The sequence below is a fragment of the Macaca thibetana genome, chromosome 10, assembly GCF_024542745.1.
Source record: "Macaca thibetana thibetana isolate TM-01 chromosome 10, ASM2454274v1, whole genome shotgun sequence".
Classification (NCBI taxonomy): Eukaryota; Metazoa; Chordata; class Mammalia; order Primates; family Cercopithecidae; genus Macaca; species Macaca thibetana.
This window is the reverse complement of record NC_065587.1, coordinates 29916512-29937390: the sequence shown is the minus strand read 5'-3', so window position 1 is coordinate 29937390 and position 20879 is coordinate 29916512. Positions and strand designations below refer to the sequence as shown.

General features: G+C 42.8%; 1 gene segment (V, D, J or C); it reads left to right on the top strand.

Moving 5' to 3' along the window:
* The first annotated feature begins 556 nt into the window (after positions 1-556).
* On the top strand, positions 557-14843 carry LOC126964071 (immunoglobulin lambda variable 4-69-like). The segment is given in 5 exon segments: positions 557-667; positions 789-1123; positions 2940-3113; positions 13416-13493; positions 14823-14843. Coding segments are annotated over 5 exon segments (663 nt in total).
* Positions 14844-20879: the final 6036 nt, after the last annotated feature.

Here is a 20879-nt window from a genome sequence, read left to right as displayed (position 1 = left end):
AAATGTACTTTTTATTTTATGCATAGTTTGTATATGAGACAGCCTTCCCCTGGGGACTCTTTATAAAATGGAGAGAATTCTGTGTCTTGTTCCCACAGAGGAGGCCCAAATAGAAAACTAAAGGCTGAGATGAGGTGGGAGGCTGCCGTGAGAAGGGGTCTCACCCTGCCCTTGGACAGGGAATCGGCAGTGGTCAGGTGCTGGTGGGGGCACAAGCCTCTCTCAGGACCCCCTGGTATCTGGTCACAGACATAACGGGCTTTGGCCTGGGCAGCAGGGGGAGCTGTGCAGCCAGTCACTGAGGGCTCTGTGGGGCTGGAAGCCAGGAAAAGAAACACCTGACCTTGGTCTGTACTCAGGACTCACTGGGCCAGCAGCTGGGTCTTCTCTGGGTCCCTGCGGTGCCTCAGACAAGGCCTAGCCTAGGCTCACCCCTCCCAGAAATGACACCCAGCCACAGAGGCTGCAGGTAGGCTTAGGGAGACGTAAGATTGGGCAGGGGAAGAGGAGCACATTTGCATGCAGGACCCCTCCCTCTCTTTTGATGCTGGAGGGTGGATAAGAGAGACCTGCAGTGTGGCTGCCTCAGCAGAGCCCTGGGGAGTCTGCACCATGGCCTGGACCCCACTCCTCCTCCTCCTCCTCACTCTCCTCCTTCACTGCACAGGTCAGGAGGACCCTCAGCATCCTCATGCCCCAGCTCACTGACACCACCTCCCAAACTCATACCAGAAATGTTGTTCCCTCTTGTCCTTCCTTCAGGCCATAATGAGTGTCTCTGTTTTCAGGGTCTCTCTCCCAGCCTGTGCTGACTCAGTCGCCCTCTGCCTCTGCCTCCCTGGGAGCCTCGGTCAAGCTCACCTGCACTCTGAGCAGTGGGCACAGCAGCTACGCCATCGCATGGCATCAGCAGCAGCAAGGGAAGGCCCCTCGGTACTTAATGAGGCTTAACAGTGATGGCAGCCACAGCAAGGGTGACGGGATCCCTGATCGCTTCTCAGGCTCCAGCTCCGGGGCTGAGCGCTACCTCACCATCTCCAACCTCCAGTCTGAGGATGAGGCTGATTATTACTGTCAGACCTGGGATACTGGCATTCACACAGTGACACAGGCAGATGAGGAAGTGCGACAAAATCCTCAGCCTGTTTAGGGTCTTGTTCTGTGACAATTTTCAATTTTAAGACATTTCTCATATGTATAAAATCTACTTGGAAGCATCCTCTGGTTTAAAACAATTCTACTCTCAATTTCCCATTCAATGTTTCTGAAGTCTCAGAAAAAGTAAAAACAAAAACATAAACCTCCTGATGATGTTGAGATGTTGCCTGCTTGTCTACGCGTGCTGATACTAAAGCCTGTGAAGCTCATCTTTTCTCTTGAGAGAAAGAAGAAAAAAAAAAAAGCCTTCCCTAGAGCGAATCCTGCTCAGAGCCCAAACACCGAGCCAGCAGGTGAACAGTCCCCTATAGCATGAACTCTGTTCTTCAAGGAATCAAAGAAGAGACCTCCCCTTCCCACGCCACGTGCCTGTAGTCAGGGCTGCCTGATGCTCCCTGTGCCCTGGGACAAGGCACTGGTGTGTGAAATGCCAGGGAGGTCATAGGCCTGGGAGAAATGCCAGGCATAGAGCTGGCCTGATTCACTTGCAGGTTCTTTTACCTGTTAAACTGTCAGAATAGAAAGGGTTTGGGTGTGGGGGAAACTATGAAACTGGGGCCAGAAAACTTCTTTGTGGGCTGTGAGAGGGTGTCATGGAGGCTTCACCATTGGTGGGAAAATGGTGAGTGAGCGCCTACGAAGTTGAGGGAAGTAGGTCTCATGAAAGTGGCTTCCCTCCAGCTCATTCCACTCAGGAACATGAGGACCCCATGGGTGGATTTTCCTGAGCTCACAAACATTGACTTGTGTTCTCTTCTCTCCTACCCCATTGGAGCTTTTCAACAATCTTGGTGGTGTGGTGGAATCTGTGGGACATCAGGGAGCAGAAACTCCTCAACCTGTGCAAGTGAATCTCCCTGTGTGAAGCTCTTGATATGCCCAGATCCTGAGGTCACCTTCTCCTGCACAGGGGACAGCAGAGAAGTTAAGGGTTACCATGGAAACTAGCCCCAATGGCTGCGGAGAAACCCTGAATTTGTGAACTAGGACTGGAGTGGGGACCTTCAGGGGTCTCAGCCTGATTCTCTTTCGTCAGCTTGGCATCCTTGACCACTTCTGGCTTCAGACGGAGGGTCAGGATCGCTATTACTTTCCTGTCCCCTGGCTGAATTCCCATGGGAACAAAACACCTCTGCCATCCTGGGAATCACATTTGGATACAAACCCTCCAAAATGATTAAGACCTGGAGTCCCTGACCTACTTGATCAGGAATCCTGGCCTTCAGGACAACTTGTCCAGATCACCCACACTGTCTCCCCTGACACCATCATAGTGACTGGGAGTGGACTGTCACATTGGTTGGCTAATGCAAGACCTGTCCCTGGAGCTGCAGCTGGGGTTAGTCATATGCTAACCACATGGCTGGGTGATTTGTGGTCCTGACAGGAGAGGAAAACAACAGAAGGTTTGCCTAAGTGGCCCAGTGTGTGCGTCACTATGCCCCACACCTGCATCCTTAACTCATGATGAGTGTTGTGCTGTGGATGCTGGGACGTGGGAAGGGATACAGGCCAGGCTATTTCCATCCCAGAAAGTTATATTTCTGGCTTCATGACCTTTCCAATATTCCTTCCTCAGCAACCAGGTCAAGACACAGCCACTCCCATTTGCAAAACATCAATTTGAAATTCAGGCAGTCTCAGGAAATAAGGGAAAAAATACCCTTGTGATGGCCTTCTCATCCCAGAGGGGAAAGAAAGGAAAAGAAGTTCAAGGAGTTACAGGAGCGGCCACTGCCCACTATTGTCTGGGCACCTGCCCTCCACCTGCCCCCGCTCAGGTGAAGACCATGTTCAGAGGCCAGCACCTGCTCCTCTTCCTCTGTCCATGTGCTCCACATGGGCGCTCTTCCTCCTCCCATTCTAAGACGACTGCTCCGCAGGTCACCTCTGTGTCATTGCTGAGAGTCCTGGTCACAGGGATCTGGGTCGGTGTCAGCCTGACTGTGATTCAGGTGGGTGACTGCCCCTTCAGGACACAAATCCAATTACTGGAGCCCTGAGTGGACTCTCCTGGATTTCCCACACCCTGAACTCCCATTCTCAGTGTCCTTCTAGAAATTTCTGCCTCTCCCCAATAATGTCATGTTACATTCTCAGACCTGCAGCCATTTATGTTCCCAGTTTCTACACTGTCTCCTGTCTCATGTTCTCATCCCATTTCATGGCTCATTTTCTACTAATCATCCAATGACTCCAAATATTCATCTACAGCTCACTGTCACAATGGAGGGTGTTCTAGGATAACACAGGGTCAGCAAAGAAAAGTTTTACTGCCTCTTGGGTCACTCCAGGATCCAAGAAAAAAAATCCCTGAGCTGAAAAGTTTCACTCCTCAGGCACAGCAGTGTAAAAAGTTTGGGTAGAAGGTCTTCTGGGGCATTTTCTAAATAACCTTCAAAAGGCTCAGAGTGTAATTTTCAAACATTTAAATATATGACTCTCATGCAAATAAAGCATGAATATACAACAAATATTTTATTCAATACATATATTACTGCAGAGAACAGTTACATGAAGAGTAATTTTCATTTTTTAAAAAATTAGTACACCAGGATAGAACTTTTGATGCAATTTTTTTCCTTTGGCAATAAATTTTAAATCCTTCATTAAACTGTAACTTTGTTTAGGGTGCTTTTCTCTATATATGTTGTATGTAAAATATAGCCTGTAGAAGATAAATGTTGTTTAATGTACAAACATTTAGCATTACATAGAAAATATAGATTTAATCTAATTATCTAGCCAAGCAATTAACCAACTAAACATGTTCCCTTCATTAAGTGACTTGGAGAGGGGCATTCTGGGAAGAAAAAGGAGGTGGCTTCTGCTTTTGCCTGTGTGTCTGATTGGAGCCTTCCCCCAGCACTCTGCAGCCTCCAGCTCCTCTGGGCTTAGGCTGAGGCCCCCAGATCAAGTCCTTGGCAAGTGTCAATACCTAAATCTGCCAAATAAACACAGCTGGAATCCTTAAGGAGCCTCAGAAATAGATGCAGAAGGGCTCAGTGCATTGCAGTGCCCAGAAGGCTCCTCTGGCCCTGGAGAGTTGACCTCAGATTCTAATATCTCTGGGAGAAAAAAAAAGAAGGAGCGCTGAGTTGTATTTGCTGGTCTATGCTGAAGGTGTTGTCTGTGGATAGATTGTTTATAAATGCCCCACCGAAGTGACTGAACCTGAGCACTCAGCTAGGAGAACTTCAGGAGACTGGGCTCCCAGACAATGAGTCTCATGCAGACGAAAGGAGATGTTTCCAAATCTCCAAGAGGAAAAAGCAGGATCCCATGAGTCAGGAAGACAGAAGGAGCAGAAGGTCTGATGACAGAGGGGTAGAACTGAGAACCCGCCTCCTCCACCCACCCTCAGGAGAATCCAGTCATGGGACCTGCAGAGGAAAAATTAGCACCCACCTAGAATTCTTCAATTTCTCTCATATTAATCTTTTTTTCTTTCTAGTGCCACCACCAAACTTGCCTATGTCTTTCAGTTAAAATAAATGATGTCCAAAAAGCACACACATTATATAGGTTTAGTAGATTTCACCTTGATGTTACAGAAGACAGCTTTCTGAATGTAATAATACTAGCTATGTTTATAATCAACACTGGAAATGAATAGGGGAAATATGAGTCACGGATAATTTGCCCGTTGAGTCATCCCAGCAGAGCACAACATTGAAATTCCTTCTGTGTGTGTGTGTGTGTGTGTGTGTGTGTGTGAGAGAGAGAGAGAGAGAGAGAGAGAATTTTGGCATACATACAAAAACATATATGTACAGATTGAGCTTAAAAGATGTTACCAGTAAGGACCAATTTCAGTAGCAACATCAGCTGAAGCCACCCATGGTTTAAGAAGAAATATATGGCCACCTAACCCTACACAGAGAAAACCTTGACCATGAGTGAGGTGCTGATGGTGACAATAGGGAGAGAGCACTGTGATGAGACTGTCCCTAAGGAGGATCTCAGAGCTATGTGCCTGTCCACACCTACTGAGCACATCATAGCTTTATAGAAGATGTGATTCAGCCAGATGGGTCAAACCACCAGCACTTAACAAATTATACCATGGCAGTCATTTTCCAGGGGCCATACATAAATAACACTGTCAGTCCTCCCAAATTTCCTAACAAGAATGGTATTACAATTACTTCTGCTCTAGAGATGAAGAGACAAACCAGTGGAGACCTGGATCCTACCAATGGCCCTTGTTGGGGGTTCAGAGCTGAATCTTAAACATCCACCTGGACGCAGGCCTTGCACCCTTGCCCCTGTGTGGTGCTGTCCTCTGTGCTGTGACTTTGACTACTGGGGACACACATCCTTAGGGCTTTGTGTCTCCTGATGTTGTGGTCACAGCGGGGGTGAAAATGTGTAGGGTGTTATCCAAGTTGGGAGTAATCTATGAAAGTTGAAGGGGAGAGGAGGATTCTGTGCCTGGGGTCTCCCTATTATCCTCATCTGTGTCAGCAGCCTGAGTTCTGTCTTCCTTGAAAGGGTCTGTAGCTGGGAGTGAGGCTTCCTAGCAGGAGTCAGGGATCACAGGCGAGAATCCCTGGTGGGAAGCTTCACAGCAAAGTGGGAGGGAGATACAAATGTGTGAGGTAAAAAAATGGATTTGTGTGAAGGGTTATTTACTTAGTCCCTCTCATTCTTCTCATCAAATAATTTTTTAAAAATTTAAGATAAATTTTGAAGACAAGTGGTCACCATTCCTGTATTAAATATCTATTCTATAAATGTGTGTGTATACACACACCCTGACACCAACACAAAATGAAGGATACTATCTTAATATTGTAATAATGTCCACTCATAAGTAATGAAAACACACACACAACCCTAATGTTGAAATAGTAGCACCATTTCCTTTTTAATTGGAAAAAGAATAGTGATTATGGCTCATACAGATGTTGGGTAACATATTTTTTTCTAAAAATACGAGAAGTAACACAAAGGATAAAACACATTAAGTTCAAATTTATGTGTGTATATAAATATATATTTTATATATTTTTATCTTATATATAATATATGCATGCATATATAATATATCTTATATTACATACACATATATACATATACATATATACATTCTATGGTTATCTACCAAGGAGAAAAGATCTTATTCTGATTTTATTTACCATGAATAAGAAATTTGTAAGAAGCAGAAAAACTGTATAAAAATACATTATCTTATATATTTTCAAAAATTATCTTAAAATATAGTCTTTTATAATGCTGACACAAGATGAGAAATAGCTTCATAGTTAAATGCTCATCATCAAGTATGCAGTATATCTAAGGAAATCACTTTAAAACTCATCGTTTAATATAAATAATGATGGCAATCGTGTTTTTTTCAGTAAGACACTAAAATAATTTCAACATTGAGTAGATGAGGTTGCACAAATGTTCTATTTACATTTCCATGTTTAATTGTGTACTTTCTTGAGAAGATTCTTGGGTGGATATAAGCAAAGGTGGCTGTGCAGACCCTAGACTCTTGTCTGGCACTTTTGTCCAGCCCATTATTAAAGGCCCATCCAATCTAATGAGCGGCCCATCATAATTTTCTGACTGGAGTGCCCTCCATGGGCAGGGCCCCCCCCCCCAGGCAGGAGGATGGCATTACCTCTTGCACATGGTGCAAAGTGTACCAGGGCCACCAGGGGCTGCTGTGGCCCTTCCTCTGAGATACCTGGTGAGGAAACAGCTTCCAATGGTGCATCTGGCTCCTCAGGTGGGACCCTCAGCTCAGAATTCCCTGGGCCTAGGGTTTTTCGCTCCCAAGTGCTTGGGGACCACACATCAAAAGTTCACCAGACTCAAGATCCCCACCAAGAAACTCCAAGGCAGAGAGTCCTGATTCATGGCTCAGTGAGGGGTGGTGGGGAAGTCGGAGGGGTGGAAAATAATTTGAATGAACGGATCATGCTTCCATCAGATGGAAAAGATAAGAGAGATGTAGGCATCTCTGTCTCAGAAGATGGGCTCAGGAAGCAGAGCTTTGGGGCACCTGCACTATGATCCCTCTCCTCCTGCTCTCCTCTCTCAGTGCACAGGTATCCGAATCTGCATTCAGGGAAGGGTCCACAGATACAGGGAATGTTATCTCCTTGGGGGCCCAAGCTGGGTTGTGGGCTGGCCCTCAAGCTCTCCACCTCTGTGACTCTATGCCCTTCACTTCAGGGTCCTGGAAAAAGTCTGTTGGCCCCGCAGTCCTCAGAGTCAGAGTCTCTGGCAGGAGGTCACCACCTCTTGCTCTAGGAGCTGCAACATTCTTGGATCCCGTGATGTGTGCTGCTCTTACCGAATGCTTTCCCTAACATTCTGCTTCTTGGAAATATTAAGGCTTCAGCAATTCCACATTATTCCCTGGCTCCTGTTCAGGCAACATGGCCTCTCTATCTCTGGCGTCAAGCTGTAAAACAAGGCTTATCATTACTGTCACACATATGACCAGGAGCTCAATATACACACAATGCTATGTGTCCGTGACAGAATAAGACACAAACCATCTTCTGGTTCCTCTAACCCACCCTTCCTGGTGATTGCTGTCCCTTAGTCACTAGCACCTGAGCATCTGAGGGCCTTCCATGGGTCTGAAGATCCAACAGTGCTCCCTCCTTTGATCCCATCCTGGCTTTAGACTGAGCCACTCCTAATAAACATGCTGTTCCTGCTCATATCCACACAGGCAAGAGCTCCTTGTAGAGAGCACAGAATCATTCCTGAGAGATAATGGTGGGGGCACAGGAAGGCTGACCCAGCCCTGTCAGAAAGGACCTAGGGAATGCCTGTGAGCAGGTTCAGCACCCTCAGGTCTCTCATGTGTCTCCAGTTACTGGACCAGGAACTCAGGTGTGATCAACTCTCTTTTCTCACCTGTCCCTCTCCCTTTTACTATTTACTCCTAAAACCCTAGCAGAGGAGTACTCTGGGAACATGGCTGTGGGTTGGAGACCTTTCCGCTGAACTATTTTTATTCTAAACAGTAGAGTACAAATAATGTAGATTAACCAAAAATATAAAAAATGTATATAAATGATGTCACAATAAATGTATATAGGAAGAAATGATAAATAATGTTAAAAAACACAAAATAGCAGTACCCATGAATATATACTATGTTCATAGATTATATTAATCAATATTGTAAAGATTACAGTGTCTTAGGACAAATCCATCAAATTAAGTGTAATTAAAATTTCAGTAATATTTTAGGAATATGTCTAACCTACTTTAACATTTATGTGAGAAAATTGAAGTAAAAATTTGTATGATTATTTGTGAAAAAATATAATACTGGAAGGGATACCAGATACTGAGATATTTTACCAAGAAATAATGATTAAAATCATGCACGATTGAGATCTTGACAATTTATATATTTCTCTTAAAAATTACAGTACTTGAACTTGATAGTTTTTTAATGTAATCTTGGTAATATGGCTCCCTGTGTTCATAAAATTAAGTAGGATATGTAATTTATACTTTTATAACATAAAACTTAAGCATTTAAAATTTAAGTGAGAAAAGTAAAAGTTTAAAGTCTTCAGTTGGAAAAAACAGAAATGCAATTTTTACTTCAAATGAGAAACTTTTTCTTAGATAAATTATCAAAGTCAAATCATAAAAGAAAATTTAAAGTATTTGGTTGAAATTATGTGAAGATTTTTATTCAAATAGGCGCACAATGGGTAAAAAGACAGAATGATACGGAAACATTATCAAGGACAAAGTATTGCTATTTGTAATTCAGAAGACAACTTTGCCATGAGTGAAGTCAGTGAAAAAGGAAACTCCATAAAAATGTTCACAGAACAAAAATAAGCCGTTCACAGGTGGCAAAATGGGAGTGGATGAATGTGGCATCAAAATATATTCAATTTTAACAGAGATAAGGAGAAGGGAATACAATTTTGGAGGAAAAATTGTGGAATGAGCCAAGCATGTCAATGTGTGGGGTGCTTTCCAGGCCTTGCAAAAAGCAAAGAGCTTAAGAAAAGAGCAAGAAAAGAGTGAGAAGCCCTCTTATACAGAAACCAGAAAGTTTAGAGTGTTAGAAATGGAGCCAGAATGATAAAATAGAAGGGGAAGAGGTAAATAATGTGGGTTTTGGAGTGACCTGTGATAACTGTGGACTTATTTCCGAGTGAGGTATGCAGCTATTGAGGGTGGGAAAGCTGTTAGATAATATTGCAAATTTAAAATAAAAAATAAAATAAGATGCCAGTGAGATTGTGGGGAACCCCGGTCTCACAGCAGGTTGTATTAATAAGTTCACATTTTAAACAAAGACCCTCAGCACAAAGATACATTAAGTGGGAGAGCATCCGTCTTGCACCAAGTCCACTCTGTACAGAGACACCAGGAAATATTTATGAAAAGGTCTTTCCTTTGAGAAAAGTATTGAAAACAAGTTAGGTGTTAAAGCACAAGGGGAATTTATAACCCACACATAGTAGGTAAAATACTAACTAGTTGGAAGTAATGAAATAAAAGCATTATTATTATGAGTTCAAAAAGCAAAAAATAAAATACTACTAAAAAAGCAAAGAGCTAAAGAAATGTTATTTATTTAAAAAAATACAAACATACTACAAATTTTTCCAAGTTTATATAATAAGCTATTCTGAAGATAAACTGGAAGCATGTTATATACATTTTAGCGAGAAGCCTCTGGAAGAGATGGAGACATATATGAAAGTTAAAGAAAATAATTTAAAACAGGCCAGGCTGGGTGACTCATGCTTGTAATCCCAGCACTTTGGGAGGCTGAAACAGGCAGGTCACTTGAGGCCAGAAGCTTGAGACCAGCCCGGCCAACATGGCAAAACCGCATCTCTACTAAAAATGCGAAAAATTAGCCGGGTGTGGTGGCATGCACCTGTAACCCCATTGCAAAGTAAACAAGTGGGTTGACATAGTTTTTTGACTCTTACATGGTATGAGAAATTTATTTACCAAAATGAATATGGTATTTTTTCCAAATATTAATTAGGGGTCCTGCAGGAAATACCTGGTATACTCAAAGTCGGATAATTTGAGGAGAATTTAATAAAGTGCTGCATTATGGAGGCGTGAACAGAGAGTCTGCAGACCCCATGGGAGATTGAACACCATGACCCACAACGGTGAGATCACTGATGTTCCTGAAAGAGGCGGCCAGTGTGGGATGGGTGACACAAAAGGCCAAACTGAGGGGTTCCTCCAGTCTATGGTGTCTCCACAGGTAGGGTCCCTGGGCAAGAAAGAGTCCAGCCACAGCATTCTACCTTTCTCAGGATGAGGAAATGCATGAGAAGCAGGCTGATCTGCCTGGAGTGCTCAGCTGTGAGATATTAAATAAACAAAGCAGAGGGCTGTGATTCTGTGGTCAGCAGGGCGTACCGTGGGTCTGGAAATAGAGAAAAGGAGACTGATGGGCTCCTCAGGTAGCAAGTGGCTGAGCCTTCTGTTGTGAGACTGGGGGCAATGACACGATGTATTTGTGGCTCTTTTGCAGGTTCTGACTGCTCTAGACCCAAGGAAACACCGGTGCATGGCTTTCCTTAGTCTATGACCGCAGGGACTCAGGTCGTGTCTTCTTTCCCCACCCAAAATGGAAACAGCCTCTCCTCTGTGACTTTATCCCCCAAAGACGAACAGGAAGAATAGGAGAGACTCAGGCCTCCTCAGTCTACATTGTGGACCTCAGAGGGCTGTGCTGTTTGCCCCCACATGGCTCCAGGGACGTTCACTTGTAATATACAAGCCAGGAGAGAATATTGCGTGCTATGCGAGTGCAGCTCAGAGGCAGGTGTCTGCCCTCTCTTCCAATAAAGAAAACTCCACCCCCACCTTCACCCATCATTTAGATGATCCCCATGTACCAGCACAACATAGAAACAGTTTGATGAGTAGAGCCTGACTTTGTATGTTTGTTTGCATCCTTATTTGTTTATTTGACGTATGCCATTTTAAACTTTTACTGACAATTAAAGTATAATTTCTTTATTTGAAAACTTACACTCCTCAAGAAACTCTGACTCTTATGTTAATATCTAATGCTTTCCATAAACATAAAAAATTCAATGGGAAGTTGTTCTATAAAGGATCAATCAATGAAATAAAATCACAAATACCCGAGAGCACTATAATAGATGAAAGATTGTAGAAAATCATTGCGAATGCCAGGTGTAATAAAAAAGGAAATGTGGTTATCTGATGTTGAATATTTTGTGGCCCCTCACTTCCAAGACTCCAAAATTCTAGGATGGGTAGAAAAGGTTGTAGAGTTATCTCGTAGTGTCATTGACAAGATGAATAAGGGGCAATAGAGGGAGGATGTGGGAGGAAGTGTAAGAGGCTAGAGGGGAAATTTTGAAGTAGTCAACCAGCAGAAAGGAAGCTGAGCAGGTGCAGGGGTGATGCCATCTCCCAGGGGGAACCCTTGGAAACTGGAAAGCTAGAAAACAGGCTCACCACCCTCATTCCTAACAGAACCAGTGGTGTCAAAACACCAGAAAGCAGTGTCCCCTCCTGACTCTTCAGACTATGATGTAACCTGGCACTCAGCAGAAGATGACATGTTCTTTATAAATGTATGTTCCACAAAGAATTGCAAAAATTGTTCAATAATTTAATGAGGGTTTTATCACTTAAAAATGTTTTCTTTGTGTCTCTTCTACAGCTCCCGTCGCTATCTGTGGCTCTCTCATTGCAATTCAGTCCCACAACTTATTATGTGAACAGAGTCCACTATGTGTGTCTGTGTATTTGTGACAATAGGTGAGAGAGCTTCACTGCCATGAGTTCACCTGCTTCACTGCCTGGTGCCTGCCCTTCTGAAATAGGAAAATAAACTCTTACCAACGTGTTGTAAATAGGTTCTATTTGAAATCTACCAAAGTCAAGAGCAGTCCATCCAAGTGGTCCACGAAATGAGAAACCTCTAATTTATGCAGACCCTTTTCTCTCCCCTACCCAGAGACCCCACTGATCACCAGCCACGTGGATTCTCTCTCCAAACCTCTTTTAAATTCAACGTCTCCCATTGACCGTCCATTCTTGTCTTATGTCAAATCTTCATGTCACTTATCTAGAAGTAACTCTGTTTAGATTGTCCTCTGATTCATACCTTACCCAGCCCTCCTGCCTTCAGATTCTTTCTCTGATGGTGAACTTTGGTCCCTGATCCCGGGGTTCCTCTCTCACCCTGCCTGAAGGGCAGGACCCACTTTCCGGGAAAGGTCACAACCTCACCCCATGTGGACACTCCTGGAGAAAGCAGAGCCCTTGCCTCCTTTTCTTCAAATACAGCCCATTCTCCCCTGAGATGTTCATCGCCACCTACAACAAGAAGCTCAGAATGCCTTGACCAGAGTAATGGTCCTTGGCTTGTCTGCTTAGATATGATGGTGTAGATGTAGAGTGAGCATGAGATGCTGAACGGAGGCTCCCCTGACACTGCCTGGAATTGTAAAGGAGGTAGGGTGGGAACAGCAGGAGCTCTGTGCACCAGTGTCTACACAGGGTCCAGGTGTCTCCCACATCCACCAGAGGGTGCTGTGGCCTAAGCACCTGTTCAGGGCTCTGAAGCTCTTCAGGTGTGAACTCCCCTTTCCCCTGCCCCTGTAGGTGATTCTGTGCTCTCCCTAGACTGAATGTCTCCCTCCATGACAGTATTTATTTTTCTCAGCTGCTGTTCAGACTAAGGTCAAAAGAGGGGCTTGCACCGCCTCCAGAAAAGGGAAAGATTTGCATGAAGACCTCCCACCCTGAGGGTCAGGGTGACAGATTAAGAAGCGTTGGTTAGCTCAGTCCTGTCTCAGGAAGCAGAGCCTGGGGTATCTCCACCATGACCTGGGTTGTGCTTCTCCTCACCGTCCTTGCTCGCTGCACAGGTGGCTGCCTGCAGGGAATTCAGGGAGGGCTCCTGGATGTCACCTGGGGTGATGACTTTCCCTCCTCTCAGGGAACTAGTTCTGATCTGTCCTCAGTGATCTCTGTGTCGCTCCCTCCTTGCAGGTTGTTTGGCCGACTTTGTGCTGGCTCAGCCACACTCTGGTCAGGCTCTCCAAGGCAGAGGGTCACCATCTCCTGCACACACAGCAGTGACAGCATTAGGGTAAACTAGTACCAGGAGCACCCAGGCAGTGTCCCCACAGCTGTGATCTACTATGATAATGAAAGAGATTCTGGGGTCCCTGAGGTTCTCTGGCTCCAGGGACAGCTCCTCCAGCTCTGTCTCCCTGACCATCTCTGGGCTGCAGAGTGGGGATGAGGCTGACTACTACTGTCATTCTAATGATGACAGCTACAATCTCACAGTGCTGCAGACCCATGGGGCAGTGAGAGGAAAACTCCCAGAGCACCCCTGCACTGGGTCTGCCCTCAGTCTGTCCTCACTAGCATGGGTTGCTCTTTTCTGTCCCCCGAAAAGAGCATTTGAATGTTTGCATTAAAATTTTCTGTGTATGAGTTTCTCGATTTTCTTTTCAAAATACACAACTTTTTCTTTCTCGTCTTCATGGATGGATGATATTCTGATCCCCGTGCAATTCCCTCATGAAGAATATATGGTTTAAAACAGGGTTTCTGAACATTGGCACTTCACCATTGCAGACTGAATCATTTCTTGTGTGATTGGGGCCATTCTGTTCATGGTCGGACATTTATAATCATTATTAGGACCCACACATCAGATGCCTATAGCACACTAATTCCCAAATCTTGACAAAATAATCTCCAGATATTGTCAAATATCCTGGGGAGATATCACCACAGAATTACCCCATCTGAGAATCATTGGATTAAAAGGACATGGTCTCAGGTGTTAGGTAGCCTTTTGCTTTGAGTCCTCCTTATTCCATTCCGCTGAAACATAAGGCTACCTGCATTATCTCTCTATACTTCCAATTCCCCATGTGTTAAATGTGCTGCATACAACCCCCAAAGTTTATATTGATAGAAAAACAACGTTCTAAGCACCATGAGGACAGAGAACCTGTTACCCAAATATACAGCAACTTCTCCTGACCAAAGTGTGGAGTGCAACTTTTGGCCAGAGTTCTTGCACAATTGTTAGTTCCAATTTTTACATGAAACACCTAAAACGTAACAGGTTCTCTTTTTACTTAGGGGATACTTTTCAAGCATGGTATACAAAGGTGAACAAAAGTATGACGAGGTCTTCTACTCTTGGAGTTTACGCTTCAGAATAGACAGAGGATGGCAGACAAGACAGCCTCAGAACTGAGTGAACAATGATGTCCTATCTTTAGCCATAGCACTGGATGCAAATTTTACCTTGTCTCCATTTTTATATTCTTGGATCTGCACCATCCAGTACCATCCCCACAAACTGCATGTTGATATGTATATCTCAAAGTTAATTAATTATACTAAATAAACTAAAAACATCCCTCAGCCACACCAGCTTCATTTTGCCTGCCTCCTGGACTCAGGCACTCCATGGCTCCCATATTGGAGAGTTCAGACATAGGACAGCTCCACCACGGCACAGAGTTCTACTGCAGGGGGCTGAGTTGGACAATCGATTTAACATTTCTTTAGGCCAGTTTCAGTTTCATTACCTGTAAAACGGAGACAGGGGAGCACTCTAGGTCTCTGCAGCACTCTTCTCTGGGGAGTATCACATTGACCCCCTCTCCCTGCAGACATCAGAGGTGATCATATAGCTGGTTTTGGCCACTGGGATGAGAAGAAGTAAAATGTGCAATTTCTTTTTCTTTACCTTTTTTTTTTTTTTAGATGGAATCAGGCTCTGTCGCCAGGCTGGAGGGAGTGCAGTGGTGCAATCTTGGCTCACTGCAACCTCCGCCGCGTGGGTTCAAGGGATTCTCCTGCCTCAGCCTCCCAAGTAGCTGGGACTACAGGTGCCCGCCACCACGCCTGGCTAATTTTTGTATTTTTAGTAGAGACAGGGTTTCCCCATGTTGGGCAGGATTGTCTCGATCTCTTGACCTCGTGATCTGCCCGCCTCCACCTCTCAAAGTGCTGGGATTACAGGTGTGAGCCACTGTGCCCGGCCAAAATGTGTAATTTCTGAGCAGAAGACATAAGATTGGCTTGCACTTTGTCAAATGTTATTGTCTCTATGCTACGACATCCACATAGAATTTTCTCCACCAGGCTGCCTCCAGGGATGAAGGCGAAGTCAATCAGAGCCACAGCCAATTCAATCAGACGTGAGAATGGTGGAAAAGTGAAAAATAGACATTGATTTTTGTAAGCCACTGCAGTTTTTGTAATTTTCCTTTACTGGAGCCAAGCCTAGCCAAGCCTGACTGCTATGAAAATTATAAGTAACTGTGGGGAGCTTCAGGAACAGAAGTAAAAAATATATAAAATAAAATTGCCTTTATGGTCACTGAGTACACTATTTGCAAAATGTTTTTTTTTCATTTTATTCATTGGCAAATAATTAAGCTGTTATAATAAACATGAAAACAACTATGGGAGAGGAAAAATAATTCTGCTGAGCTGTAGATATAGAAGTTAGACAACACATGAGAAGCATAGATTAATTCCTGTTGGTGGAATTTTTACAACATATTTACTTTAAGTGATGATCTTAGAGATAATTGGGTTTTCTGTTCTTATTTTTCATTTATTCAAACAGAAGAAAGACATGAGTGATAACTTACATACATAGAGAATAGTAGAATCGCAAGAGCTAATTATTCTTAAACACAAACTCTTAAAGATAAATGCAAAATATTTTGAATTAAACATTTTACTGTTCAAAAGAAGGTATGTGGATTATTTCCTGAGTACTCCAGGGTAGTAAAGTGCATTAATCAATCCCCACGGTGTCCACTTTCCTACCACCTTGTTCACAATTGTATTCTTTTTTCTCATGTTGCTTATTCACCCTCTAGGTTGTGTTTCCTTAACATATTTTAGATTTATTCCCAGCCTTGTGGTTTCCCATGCAATTTCTTCCTTTGAGTCCTCGTCATCTCCCATATTCTTCCGTGCTCTCCCACTCCCCCCATCTCCTCATCTGCGACGCTCTCGCAGTTACTGTCCTCCTGGGAACTTTTGTGTTCTTTCCAGCTCTGAGCCTTGTTACCTCTTTCTTGTACTAAAATGCTTCTCCTTCCATTTGTCTTGGTGAGCTCCACTTCCAGTCTTCAAAGCCCCCAAATTTCCAAGGAATGTCATCCTCTCAAAAGATTTCCCAAGAAGCTATAAGTAATGAGAGTGTCTAAGGCCACCCTTCTACTTTATGGCAATTTTCTATTCAATGTGGTATTGGCTCTTACTGAGTTTTCAGTTTGAAATCATAAGGTCCTCAAATATACAAATTCCAGAGACACAGAGCAGAATGGTGGCTGCCAGGGAATGTGGGGAGGAGAAAATGGGGATTTGGTGGTGAACCAAGAATATGTTCTAGATATGGGTTGTGCAACACATATAATTAACTAATTATTAATAAAATTTTAAAATTTTCAAAATTATCAACATACATTTTTCCCTGGGTTTACTGGTCAGGTCATTTTATAATTGTCTCTGCTAAGCAGACTAAGGTGTGAGGATTTGGCACAATATTGTAAACTACAAACCCAGTTCAAAACAAAATATTTATTTACATAATTTTTAAATAAATAAAACTAATTTGATATTGTTAGTTTAATACAATGGCTTTATCTTCTATGTTACAGACAAAATTCCCATATTTTTTACATCAAGGTTCTTAGGTAAACATCTGATATATATAGACTATAAAAATATGTTTTTAATTTTAAAAATTGTGAGAGGCATAAAGCAAACACATATTTAAAAATAATTTTGCCAAGTTTAGAGGTTGAGTTATTTATAAAACAATACATAATCAGAGACATATCATAAATTATAAATATATATTTGTAAAAAAAAATACAATTTTATATTGAAAATCTTGTATTATGATTTTTGTCCTGAAATAAAATGATTGAGCATTAAAAAAAACAAAATGTCAAAACATGACTTAAACACTATGTAAATTATAAGATAAATTGTAAAATTATTTAATAAAATTATATATAATAAATTTTACTATAAAGAATATATTTACTGCAGTCTTCCTAAATATTAAATTTTAATATTGCCAATACACTAATACAAAACTAAAAGTTTTAATTTCGCATGTCAAAACAAAATTTTCTTAAAATATTAATTTACTCTGAATAAAATTTTTAAAAATTGATTTTTAATCCTATCATCTATTTCTCCTTAAAACTCTCAAATTTATATCTCAAAAGTTCAAATTTTGTTATACCTTGCTACACATAATTTACAAATTTCGATTCCACTACCTTTTAAAAAGATATAAGTCCTTCCTTCTTCCCTCCCTCCCTCCCTCTCTCCCTCCCTCCCTCCCTCCCTCCCTTCCTTCCTTCCTTCCTTCCTTCCTTCCTTCCTTCCTTCCTTCCTTCTTTTTTGAGATGGAGTCTCACTCTGTCACGCAGAGGGGAGTGCAGTGTGGCGATCTCGGCTCACTGCAACCTCCGCCTCCCAGGTTCAAGTGATTCTTGTGCCTCAGTGCCTACTCTCCTGAGTAGCTGGGATTACAAGCGTGTGCTACCATGCCTGGTTAATTTTTGTATTTTTTAGTAGAGATGGGGCCTCACCATATTGGTCAGGTTGGTCTGGAACTCCTGACCTCAAGTGATCCACCCATCTTGGCCTCCCAAAGTGCTGGGATTACAGGTGTGTGCCACTGTGCCCAGCCTAAAAAGATACAAGTTTTTCACTTCAGCGAGATAATATATCTTTCCTTTAAACATTTGGCAACTCTGGTACATTCTTTCTTCAATTTTAAGTCTACTCTTATGGCCTAATGCTAAAATATTTGTCTTAAAAATCTAAAAATGTGTATTTTTAACATAATTTAAATATTTCTAAATCATTCACTATAACAAAATACTTCTAATAAGAACTATATATTCCCAATAATAAAACATGAATTTTATTTCATTCCCTAAAATATAATATGCATTTGTAACCCTGGGCATACTCTTCTTATAGTTAATTAAATTCACATATCTGTTTAGACTATAAATCAAGCACTATAAAGACACATGCACACGTATGTTTATTGCAGCACTATTCACAATAGCAAAGACTTGGAACCAACCCAAATGTCCATCAATGATAGACTGGATTAAGAAAATGTGGCACATCATATACACCATGGAATACTATGCAGCCATAAAAAGGATAAGTTTGTGTCCTTTGTAGGGACATGGATGCAGCTGGAAACCATCATTCTCAGCAAACTATCGCAAGAACAGAAAACCAAACACCGCATGTTCTCACTCATAGGTGGGAACTGAAGAGTGAGATCACTTGGACTCGGGAAGGGGAACATCACACACAGAGGCCTATCATGGGGAGGGGGGAGGGGGGGGGGAGGGATTGCATTGGGAGTTATACCTGATATAAATGACGAGTTGATGGGTGCTGACGAGTTGATGGGTGCAGCACACCAACATGGCACAAGTATACATATGTAACAAACCTGCACGTTGTGCACATGTACCCTAGAACTTAAAGTATAATAATAAAAATAAAATAAAATAAAAAAAGAAAATATGGCACATATACACCATGGAATACTATGCAGCCACAAAAAAGGATGAGTTCATGTCCTTTGCAGGGATGTGGATGAAGCTGGAAACCATCATCCTCAGCAAACTATCACAAGGACAGAAAACCAAACACCGCACGTTCTCGCTCATAGGTGGGAATTGAACAATGAGAACACTTGGACACAGTGTGGGGAACATCACACATCAGGGCCTGTCATGGGGTGGGGGACTTGGGGAGGGATAGCATTAGGAGAAATACTTAATGTAAATGATGAGTTGATGGGTGCAGCAAACCAACATGGCACATGTATACATATGTATCAAATCTGCATATTGTGTGCATGTACCATAGAACTTAAAGTATAATTTAATAAAAATTCACATATCCTTTTAATAAGATTTGACTTCCAAGTTAAATAATGTATTGGTGAAAACAAAACAAATCAAAATCAAAGTAAACTATATAAATTTTTTTTTTAGTTTTTTAAGTTTTTATTTAATTTCTTAAATTTTTATTTAGCTTTTTTTTTTTTTTTTTTTTTTTTTTTTTTTTTTTTTTTACTCTAAATGATGTTTCTGAAGTTCCAACCTCCACAGATTCCTAGAACAGGAATAGAATTCAGCCAAACTCTTTCCTAAGGCATAACATGGGAGATACTTGTCCCAGTTCCCAATAAGTTACTCACTTTCCATCTGAGACGTTGACAGCCTATACTTCATAACACCATCAGCATTTTGATCACAACCATTGAGCCAGTCTCTATAAAGTTCGAAGCATTTTCTAATCTTCCTGTTGTGAACCCCCAAAATCTGACACAGGTCTCAGTTAACTTAGAAAGCTTATTTTGCCAAGGTTGAGGAGGCATATCTGTGACACAGCCTCAGGAGATCCTGATGACATGTGTCCAAGGTGGTCGGGGTACAGCTTGGTTTTATACATTTTAGGGAGACATGAGACATCAATCGCCATGTGTAAGATGTATATCAGTTCAGTCTGGAAAGGTGGGATGGCTCCAGGTGAAGGCAGGACAACTTGAAGTGGGGAAGGGGCTTCCAGTCTTAGATAGATAAGAGACACACTGTTGCATTATTTTGAGTTTCTGATGAGCCTCTCCAAAGGAGGCAATCAGTATGCATTTATCTCAGTGAGCAGAGGGGAGACTTTCAATAGAATGGGAGGTAGGTTTGCTCTAAGCAGTTCCCAGCTTGGGTGGGCTCCCAAGATCTATTTTCCTTTCACACTGTCTTCTCCTGAGCCCCCCAAACCCTTCCAACCTCTGCCCATGACTGAGTTCCACAGCTGCTTTTGTACGATCAGGTATCTTTTAGCAAAATACTTTATTTCTCAGCACCAGTGATCTGTGTTTGGACATTCTTGCTTGCTACAAAGAAATACTCGAGGTTGGGAAATTTACAAATAAAAGAGGTTGAATTGGCTTATGGTTCTGCAGGCTGTACGAGAGTCATGGTGCCTGCATTTGCTTGGCTTCTGAGGATACCTCAAGGGAATTTTACTTGGTGGAACATGAAGTGGGAGAAGACATCTCTCATGGCAGAGTGGGAGCAAGAAACAGAGTAAGCGGGGAGGTTCCACACATCTAGACAATCAGATCTTGCGAGAACTCACTCACTGTCATGAGGACAGCACCAAGCCTCGCGGAATCCTCTCCGATGACTCAACTACCTCCCACCAGCTGCCTCATCCAACACTGGGGATTACGTTTCAACAGGAGATTTAGAGGACGCACATCCACACTATATCGGGAGGTGTGTGCCTTGCAACCGGCAGGGGATGCCACAGGACTGCCCTATGGTCCCTACACAGCTGCTTAGGAAGAACCACTCACTCCAAGGAACCTGTGCCCTGTGCTCAATGATGGGGACTCAGGAGTTGTGTCCTCTCTGGCCTGGCAGAGTCCCCTAAGCAGAGACCTGTGTACAGTCTTGGCAGGTGCTTCCTCCCAGGGCCCTCCCAAGGGGGAACCAAACCTTCCTCCTCCTCAGGCTGCAGTGTGAGCTGAGCTCCAGCCCCAGGGCTCAGGGAGGGCCTGGGCAGGCCTTGGAAGGAAACACATTTGCATGAGCAGCCCCTCCTCTGGCAGAGGGTGGAGAAGAAAAGGAGACCTGGGGCAGCCCAGG